Raw genomic sequence first — 10346 nt, 5'->3', positions numbered from 1 at the left:
CTCATGTTAAGAGACAAGAACACACATAAATTCCACTGATCTCTGAAGTGAGACCACCGGATTCAGAGTATTCACCAGATTCAGAGTACAGTGTCAACCTTTTATCAAATTTGTGCTACAGTTGTGCCTTTATTTTACAAAGATGAAAAAAAAATCAGTGCCCCCACATTAAAATCATCAAGGATTATTTAATCAAATCATATAAAATTCTTCTTTTTTTTTTTTCCAGAAGTATGTCTTTATTTTACTATGTGTAGAAAGTCAATATACTGACATATTGTTAACCGGGGATTATATTCAGAGGTTGTTTTTTTTTTCTTAACAGTTGTACCATGTACTAGCTTTCAAGGAAGCTATAGGTTCCATCAAGACTTGAACTTGGATCACCGGATTCAAAGTCCAAAGTGCTGACCATTACACCATGAAACCACAAATGTAAATGGTCACTGGTATGATGTAACTTTACTGACTTTTAATGTTTGTTTAATTATGCTTTTATTTTACTAAGACCTTTCAAGAGCTACAGGTTCCACCAAAACTCTTTACTTGGATTGCTAAGGAGTATGGAGCACTTACACTTAGGAAATAGAGATAAGATGAAGGACAGTCAATATAGCAGTAATACAAATCCCAACATGTTATACATCCTTCCTTTCACATCCAGAATCTGTAAGGTCTCCTGAATTGCAATGCTTGACTTACAGTGTTTGTCTTAGTGTTCTTCAGTTCCACCGACACTTGAACTCACTAGATTGAAAGTCCTGAGTGTTGACCATTACACTATGGAACCACTTGCACTGACTTTTTTTAAATTTGTCCTATAATTGTGCTTTTAATTTTACAAAGATGGTAAGAAATTTTGTGCCCCTTCAGTACTCACAACTTCTAACCAGCGATATTTGGTGACATGACCTCTCTTATAATTCTTCAGGTTCCACCAAGACTTGAACTCAGATCATTGGGTTCAGAGTCCAGAGCGCTGACCATTACATCACAGAACCACACACAGAGCTACAATTTGGTTTAAAAAAGTCGACTGACTTACTAATGTTTTATTCTCTTAGTGTGTCTGTATTTTACTAAGACGTAAAAGTCATCACTGCAAAGTTCTGTGATTGAGTCTAACAGAGAAGATTATCATTGAGATAACTCCTTTATTTACAGCAAAAACATTTCTGTAGTGGCGAACCTTTGTGTACTGACTAATTCTGGCTCTATAATAATACCTGAAAATAATGCTACTCTTGACAGGATAGAATGCTTCTAAAAAACATAAGTTCCACTGATCATTGAAGTGAGAACATTAGATTCGGAGTGATGAAAACTCATACTTTTAAAACATACAATGGATTGTTGGTATGTCTTCCTTTCCTGTAGGACATTGAGGTTCCACCAAGGCTTGAACTCAGATCACTGGATTCCAAGTCCAGAGTGCTGACCATTACACCATGGAACCACATTTTAACTTATACATTGGTTTGAACAATCAGACTGAGTTTCTAATTATTTATTCACTTAGGGTGTCTGTATGTTACAAAGATGTAGATGTCATCATTGGAAAGTTGAGTCTAGAAGAGGGATTATAGTAGGGACGACTCTTTTATTTCAAGTAAATACTTTTCTATGTGGTGAACCTTTGTGTAGTGACAGACTCTGGACATAGTTGGAAATAAAGCTACTCTTGTCAGGAGACAAGAAAACACACAGGTTCCACCAAATTTAGGCTTTGAACGGTATCCTTCTATTAAGGAATGGAAACTCATCAAACTAAACCCCAAGGTGTTAGACACAAAGCCTCAATAATACTTCATTCATTCATATACTTAACCAGTCTTTCCAGGATTTCACGGGATTTTTTTTTTTATTGTTGCGGCCTGAAATGCCTGATTTTGTGGCAGCTTTTCCAAAAAAATTGCGGTGAAAGTTGCGATGATTTGAGGCTTCTTTTATTAAAGTCAGAGGAACATTGGCATTTGCAAATTACCAAGAACAGAGTTTTTTTTGAGTTTTTAGCCTTAAAAAGCACCAGGAAGCCATGATTTTAAACAAAACAGGCTTTTATTCATGCATTCATTTATTTGTTTTGAGCAGCCAATGAGAGCGCAGCGTCATAAAACGCCAGCAAATGAGAGCGCAGTGTCACAGAACATCAGCCAATGAGAGTGCAGCATCACGGAACGCCAGCCAATGAGAGCGCAGTGTCACAGAACGCCAGCCAATGAGAGCGCAGCGTCACAGAACGCCAGCCAATGAGAGCGCAGCATCACAGAACGCCACCCAATGAGAGTGTAGCGTCACAGAATGCCAGCCAATGAGAGCGCAGCGTCACAGAAAATCAGCCAATGAGAGCGCAGCGTCACGGAACACCAGCCAATGAGAGCGCAGCGTCACAGAACATCAGCTAATGTGACCACAGCATCACAGAATGTCAGCCAAAGAGAGCACAGCGTCACACAATAATAAATAACTTATATATACAAATGCAATGTAGAACAACATCACTTTCATCCTAATACATGCAGTATGTTAACTCACAGTATCTGTTTTATTATCCTGAGGTTCCACCAAGATTAGAACTCAGATCACTGGATTCAGTGTCCAGAGCGCTGACCATTTCACCATATGATGGATGAAACCACACTGACTTTTTTGTGCTAAAATTGTGTCTTTATTTCACAAAGATGAAAAAAAAATGGTACAGCCTCAGTAATCGTAACTTCTAAAAATACAGTAATATTTAGTGACACATCTTCCCATATAATTCTTCCAAGAGCTTCAGTTTCCACTGAAATTTGTTCAAATGCTACTCTTGTCAGGACAGAATGCCTCCAAAAAACATAGGTTCCACTGACATTTGAAGTGAGAACACCAGATTCAGAGTACAGAGTGATGATCATTACACCATTGAACCAGATGAAGGAACCTTCTAAACTCCAGCAGTAAAATTCACAACTTTGAGCCATAAAAATAGATTTTTGGAATCCTTTACCCAAAGACTGTATACAGTGTTTAATGTGTGGCTGTCAAAATGTCTCACATCAGACAGACATTGACTTAGATGTTCATTTATTTGTTTGTTTGTTTATTTGTTTATTTTAATCTCTCTTATTTGGTGTGAGTGCACGATTTTCTGTTCTGTACTGTTTTGCTTTTGTAAAATGCAAATTTCCCCGTTGTGGGACAGTAAAGGCATTATCGCAACCTTTTTTGGCTCGTGACCCCATTTTAACATCACAAATTTCAGGCGACCCCAGACATTCAAAATGGAGAATTTTTTTTTTTTTTTTTTGGGTGGGGGTGGGGGGGGGGTTAATTTGTTTTTGATCATGTAATAGTTTGCTCTACTATGTTACAAATAAATGTTAATTTTAGACAACATTTAGACTATATCATGTAAATTTTTATTAGAAAGTTTTAATTTTTAAATTTTTTTAAATTAATTATCAGAAATTTCAGGCGACCCCAGACATTCAAAACAGAGACATTTTGTTTACTAAAATTAATTTGTTTTTGATCATGTTCTAGTTTGCTATAATATGTTGCAAATAAATGTTAATTTTAGGCAATATTTAGACTATATAATGTAAATTTTTTATTAATAAGTTTTTTTTGTTTTTTTTTTAATGAATTATTAGAAATTTCAGGCGACTCCACACATTCAAAACGGAGACATTTTATTTACTAAAATTAATGAGTTTTTGACCATGTAATAGTTTGCTATACTATGATGCAAATAAACATTAATTTTAGACAATGTTTAGACTATATAATGTACATTTTTATCAGTAAGGTTTTTTTTGTTTGTTTGTTTGTTTTTTTATAAATTACTAGAAATTTCAGGCGACCCCCATTTGAATTCCAGGCGACCCCACGTGGGATCCCGACCCCAAGGTTGAAAACCACTGCATTATCGTATCTTACATCAGATTGTGTTTAAAGCGAGAACATTTATTTATTTATTTACACATTTTCTTTATTTACACACTTACTTATCTTAGAACCACACACTTTGCGCGGGTCACTTCTGGGTCACTACCCACCAGTTGTGAGAGCTGGGGCTGGAGTACTGTGGGCGCGCGCAGTGGATTGGACCGTGGGTCCAGCCATCTTCAGCCGTCTCTTAAAGCTGCAGATCCTTCTGGAGCAAAGGTCTGTCGGACTGTTTTCTGCCTTGCATACGGACTTTCAGTTGAACTTTACGGGTGAAACCTGTGTATGATGGGGAGCAGAGGAAAGGTAAGAGCAGAACCACACACCAAAAACCTGTCTGTGTTTCACTGGGATTATCTCTTCTAATGTTTAACACACCGCTCCTCATGTCGGGCGGAGGCCTGCAGGCTGTGTACAAGTGTAGCACAGATGACATCCGGGGGTTAATGCATGGTTCTTGTCGAGTGTATGACTGGGATGGTTGTTACATGTGTCTGCTGTGTGTCTCTGCACTGACATGCATGCGTTGGTTGCTTATTAATGCACTTACAACTGTGTTTGAAGTGCTACAGTCTATAAACAAAGCTGTACTTACCTCCATTGTATGCATTAGTAATGATACATGTTGCTGAAAAGATTTATATTTTTGGTTAAAATGGCAGAAAAGATGCCATAAAAGCCTATGGGGCGCCGAATGTAAAAATTCAGTCACTGTTTAAAGGTGTCATTTTGTGAACATTTAGCTCACTTTTCTCACATTTAGCTCATCTTTCTTTAATTTGAGACACAAATTTGTGTAAAACTGCATGTTCTTTAGATTTGTTAAAAATGTGTACAAATGAAAAATAAATCCTAAATCTAAATGTTAAATCTAAATGTAAATGTTAACTCTAAATCTAAATGTTAAATCTAAATCCTAAATCTAAATGTTAAATCTAAATCCTAAATCTAAATCTAAATGTTAAATCTAAATCTAAATGTTAAATCTAAATCTAAATCCTAAATCTAATTGTTAAATCTAAATCTTAAATCTAAATCCTAAATCTAAATGTTAAATCTAAATCTAAATGTTAAATCTAAATCTAAATGTTAAATCTTAGATCTTTAGATTTAGATTTAACATTTAGATTTAGATTTAACATTTAGATTTAGGATTTAGATTTAGATTTAACATTTAGATTTAGATTTAACATTTAGATTTAGGATTTACATTTAACATTTAGATTTAGATTTAGGATTTAGATTTAACATTTAGATTTAGGATTTAGATTTAATATTTAGATTTAGAGTTAACATTTACATTTAGATTTAGGATTTATTTTTCATTTGTACACATTTTTAACAAATCTAAAGAACATGCAGTTTTACACAAATTTGTGTCTCAAATTAAAGAAAGATGAGCTAAATGTGAGAAAAGTGAGCTAAATGTTCACAAAATGTCACCTTTAAACAGTGACTGAATTTTTACATTCGGCGCCCCATAAAAGCCAGCGCGTTATGTTTAGGTTATTTCTAGAAACCTTTGTTGTGTATTATTATAGTGCAGTTAAACATGTAATATAAACTCATCTCAGCTGGTCTGAGTGTTTGTCTTTGTTAGGCATTGGAAAGAAATGTATTACGGTGAGAGCACAACTTATATCATCTCATACTGAGATATGTCTTTTAAGTGAAACTACTGTTTTTTATTTGTTTAATAGTATAAAGTAGTTAAAACTTTTCTGTGTAAATTTGTGTCTGTCTGAGTTTCTTGTACAAAGTAAAATCTACTTTTGTTTATATGTATTAAATATAGATGATTTTGGGGGTGATCACCTTAAAATATTGTCTTTGTGCTTATAAGTAATTTAACATTCAAGTTAATTAAGATATCACATTTAGGATTTTGTTTTACATTTTAGAAAAATGTCCTAAATTTTCTGGAATGATGGTTTGTGTGTTTATATTAATCAAATTAAGAATCTTTACACATATTGTGCTTTACGTATTCAAGTTTTGGTATGTATTTGTGTGTTTCAGGGGATCTTGGAGCGACTGAACGCTGGAGAAGTGGTCGTAGGTGATGGAGGTTATGTGCTGCAATTAGAACGACGTGGTTATGTAAAGGCTGGACACTGGACACCTGAGGCTGCTGTTGAACATCCTGAAGCAGGTACAAACCAACTGTAAGACCCTCTCTGCGCTGTGTGTATCTTATCTGTGAGTTTTCATAGAAGAGGCTCCTTTGTTTTCTGTGTTTTTGTCAGTGCGGCAGCTGCACAGGGAGTTCCTCAGAGCAGGAGCCAATGTGCTTCAGACGTTCACCTTCTACTGCAGTGAGGATAAACTGGAGATCAGCGGCAATGTGACCAACATCACAGTCAGTATGAAGCATCAAATAAGAGATAACACCATTAGATCTGTGATCCTGGATGTAAATAATACACACATTAGGGATGACTTCAGTGTGTTCTTTATTTAGGGAGCTCAGATCAATGAGGCAGCCTGTGACCTGGCCAGAGAAGTCGCCAATGAAGGAGATACACTGGTCGCAGGTGCTGTTTCCCAAACTCCCTGTTATCTGAACAGTCAGAACGAGACTGAGGTCAAGGCTATCTTTAAGAAACAGATGGATGACTTCCTTAAGAAGGACATAGACTTCTTTATAGCAGAGGTATGGTTCGCACAAACTGTTTTTATAGTCATTTCAAGAGTTTTAACCACTGTATGTTATGTCTACATGTACATGTACATGTCTACATCTGCATGTACATCTACTCTGTAAGTTATGTCTACATGCACCAATTAAGTGTTTGTAAGCTGAAACAAAAAAGAGAAATGGCAGGCAGTTCCTCAGCGTTGCAGCCTTTTTTTAAATCTTAATATTTTGATTTGACTGTGTACACACCAGACAAGTCGTCTTCATTAATACTGTCACAGACAAACATTTACTTCTCTAATGTGATAATTAGCCCAATTTCCAGTCCTTTTTTATGTCTTACATAAATGTCAATTGACTTTGGGTGTCCTGTCTATCTACCTTATCCTTATGTCGTTAACATGTGAATAATTTGCTAAATGATAAGAACATGATAAGCTGTTGACTGTAGGATGGTTGATTTCTACTTTATTCGCACCTTGATGAGTTCTTCTAAAAATGATGTTATCTGTTAATCAGTGGAATATTTCTCTTTAAGTTTTTCCGTTATGTGGAAGAAGCAGCATGGGCAGTGGAGGTACTGAAGACCAGTGGAAAACCAGTGGGTGCAACACTGTGCATTTCCCCTGAAGGAGACATGAGTGGAGTCCCACCTGGAGAGTGTGCTGTCAGACTGGTTAAAGCTGGTACCACAACCTTCTGAAATGTGTTTTTGTTCTTATTACATCAAGGTATTAACATTGTCAGGTTTTTTTTATATTTGTAGGAGCTGACATTGTCGGAGTGAATTGCCACTTGGATCCTTTGACATGCATCCGAACAGTGAAGCTGATGAAGGAGGGATTAGAGAAAGCTGGTCTAAAAGCCCATCTTATGATCCAACCATTTGGATTCCACACTCCTGAATGCAACCTCGGTGGATACGTTGACCTGCCAGAGTATCCCTTTGGTTAGTCTTTTCTTTTGTTAAGTATGAAGAATAAAATCAGTTTAATTTGGTATTTCTTAGTCATTTATTGTAACCATTATGAAAGTCTAGCCTGGCCAGCCATCTGTCTTTCTCAGTGAGAAATCTGTCTTGAATCATGGGGCTTGAATCCAAATATGAAGGCGGGACTAACAGGCAGCAAGTAAACCAATCACAGATAAGATGTGTTGCGTTTGTCAGAGAAATTTAAGAATACAGTGTGTAATCTGTAATTCAGTCCTTATTTTTGAATCAAGTAAACAACCGACAACAGTTGTAAAGAGATTTGCGGACATGGAACTGACTTTGACTCGTGACAAAAAGAAGTATTGTGAAACACCCACCCCCCAGACTTGTGATTAGTTGGTATAGAATAGATCATGCATATTTCACAGCAATTGACCCAATTCCAGATTGTTTTCTCAGTATTGAATACACTGAGAAAACCGGATAGTTGGCCAGGCTAATGACAGTCAGCATATGCTCAGTGTGATGACTTGTCTTCTTGGGTATATGAACGTTCTTTTCTGCTGTCAGCACTGGAACCCAGAGTAGTGACTCGCTGGGATGTCCATAAATATGCCAGAGAGGCTTACAATGCTGGGATCCGCTACATTGGTGGCTGCTGTGGATTTGAGGCGTACCATATCAGAGCTATATCAGAGGAGCTTGCAGCAGAGAGAGGATTCCTACCACCAGCCTCAGAGAAGCATGGGCTGTGGGGTGCTGGTTTGCAGATGCACACCAAACCCTGGGTCAGAGCCAGGTAAGATGGAACAAAAGTTGAGCCACTGCCAATGAAAACTAAACCCTGAGCTGTTTTGAAATAGCTACTGTAACTGTTACAAGGCAGTAGTGTACAAGATTAGAGTATGTGTTTTTGTAAGAGATGGGTTTCAACATGAACTAAACTGAATCTGTCGTAGGGCTCGTCGAGAGTACTGGGAAAACCTTTTACCTGCTTCTGGACGTCCCACATGTCCCTCAATGGCCAAACCAGATGGTGAATGAAGAGACAGAATCATAATCAAACATGTCATAGTCATCTGTTTACAGTAGAGAAACACAAATGTATCATCATTTATGTCTGATCAGATGTGATTTTTTTTTTCTCTAATCACTGTGTATTGGCTAATCATGTTAGGAATCATATTAATGCTGCTAATTTTTTACTTGCCACATTTAATAAATACAATTTTTTTAGTCCTTCATAAGAAAGTTGCCTCTCTGTATTTTATGTACTTCATAAATATGTGGACAGAGAAAACAACATGTGTCTGTATTTAAGTACATAGTGCTTGAAATTTGCATTGAACAAATCATACCCAGGGCACAAGATGCAGAACCAGACAGGAACCATTACTCCATGGATTCTTATAGTTAGGAAAAATCAGACAGACTTTTTCTTGTTATGTTCTAGAAATATGTCTTTATTTTGCCAAGATGTAGAAGACCACATACCGATGTTCTCCACTCTACCAGTCTAGTTTATACAGGTCTTATTTACATTTCAATGGTAAATGCCTGCTTGTTTTGCAACTGTTGTCAACCATTTAATAAAGCTCTAGAAAAATCATAGGTGCCACCGAGACTTGAACTCAGATTGCTAGATTCAGAGTCCAGATTGCTGACCATTACACCATATATTCATGTAGGAGTAATTATTTATGAAGAACTATACAGATTTTTCTCTGCTCTAGAAATACTTCTTTATTTTACTAACCACTAAAAAGAGGCATACCGATGTTCTGCAATCAACCAGAGGGTATATGCTGTTAATATTTATATGTGAAGGGTGTTGTTTTATAGTCAATGACAACCAAATACTAACACTCTTGAAAGTCACAGGTTCCACTGCAACTTGAACTCGGATAGCTGGATTCATAGTTCAGAGTGCTGACCATTACACCATGGAACCACATAACAGCCTTTTTTTTTATCTTTCTTTTTTTATAGACTATTTGTGCTATAATTGTGTCTTTATTTTACAAAGATGGAAAAAAAACATGGTACAGCCTCAGTACTTGCAACTTCTAACCATACAGTAATATTTGGTCCTTTAGTTCATCCTCCCATGTAATTCTTCCAAGAGCATCAGGTTCCACTGAGACTTAAACTCACTTGGATGCTACTTTTGTTAGGACAGAATGCCTCTAAAAATCACAGGTTCCACTGAGCTTTCAAGTGAGACCACCAGTCACTTTTCTGTTCAAACCCTGGTCTTCCATATCATTCTAAGACCCAGCAATGCATTTTTGTCCTCTGTAGGGTACAAAAGTTTCACAGCTTTACTTAGAAAAAAAATCCTGTCCACTGCAAAGGACATTCCATAAAAAAATGGACCTGAAAAACTGTTGCATTATGCTTTTTCCAATTATCTCATGTGGAAAAGCCAGGGTATTTACTTTCCTGGGTGTTAGGAGTTCTTGTTCTTTTCTTTGAGTTATTGTCAAGCATATAACGGTGTATGAGGAAGCTGCAGGTTTCACCGAGACTCGAAATCAGATCACTGGATTCAAAGTCCAGAGTGCTGACCATTACACTATGGAACCACATAGAGGATGGAGCCCCACTGACTTTTTTGCAATGTGTGCTATAATTGTGTCTTTGTTTGACAAACACAAAAAATGTACACAAAACTTCTAATCATACAATTAATTTTTGGAATCACTTCCTCTCCTGTAAGAGCCTGAGGTTCCACCGAAACTCAAACTCAGGTCACAGGATTCAGAGTCCAGAATGATCACCATTACACCATGGAACAGCATTATATTTAAAAAAAAAAACAAAACAAAACAAAAAAAAAAACTA

At 36.7% G+C, this 10346-nt stretch overlaps 1 protein-coding gene and 1 non-coding gene across 2 annotated transcripts; one reads left to right on the top strand and one right to left on the bottom strand.

Moving 5' to 3' along the window:
• Positions 1-1384: 1384 nt before the first annotated feature.
• trnap-ugg (transfer RNA proline (anticodon UGG)) lies at positions 1385-1456 on the bottom strand. The gene has a single exon. It is a non-coding gene; the product is annotated as a tRNA-Pro (tRNA).
• A 2664-nt stretch (positions 1457-4120) lies between these two features.
• LOC115426499 (betaine--homocysteine S-methyltransferase 1-like) lies at positions 4121-8801 on the top strand. Its single transcript, XM_030144641.1, has 8 exons — positions 4121-4236; positions 5950-6082; positions 6177-6289; positions 6392-6583; positions 7107-7254; positions 7335-7517; positions 8073-8301; positions 8462-8801. Exons 1-8 carry the CDS (start codon positions 4216-4218, stop codon positions 8544-8546), a joined length of 1104 nt encoding a protein of 367 aa, XP_030000501.1. The 5' UTR covers positions 4121-4215; the 3' UTR covers positions 8547-8801.
• Positions 8802-10346: the final 1545 nt, after the last annotated feature.

The sequence above is a fragment of the Sphaeramia orbicularis genome, chromosome 9 (assembly GCF_902148855.1).
Source record: "Sphaeramia orbicularis chromosome 9, fSphaOr1.1, whole genome shotgun sequence".
Classification (NCBI taxonomy): Eukaryota; Metazoa; Chordata; class Actinopteri; order Kurtiformes; family Apogonidae; genus Sphaeramia; species Sphaeramia orbicularis.
This window is presented reverse-complemented; position numbering and strand designations above follow the sequence as displayed.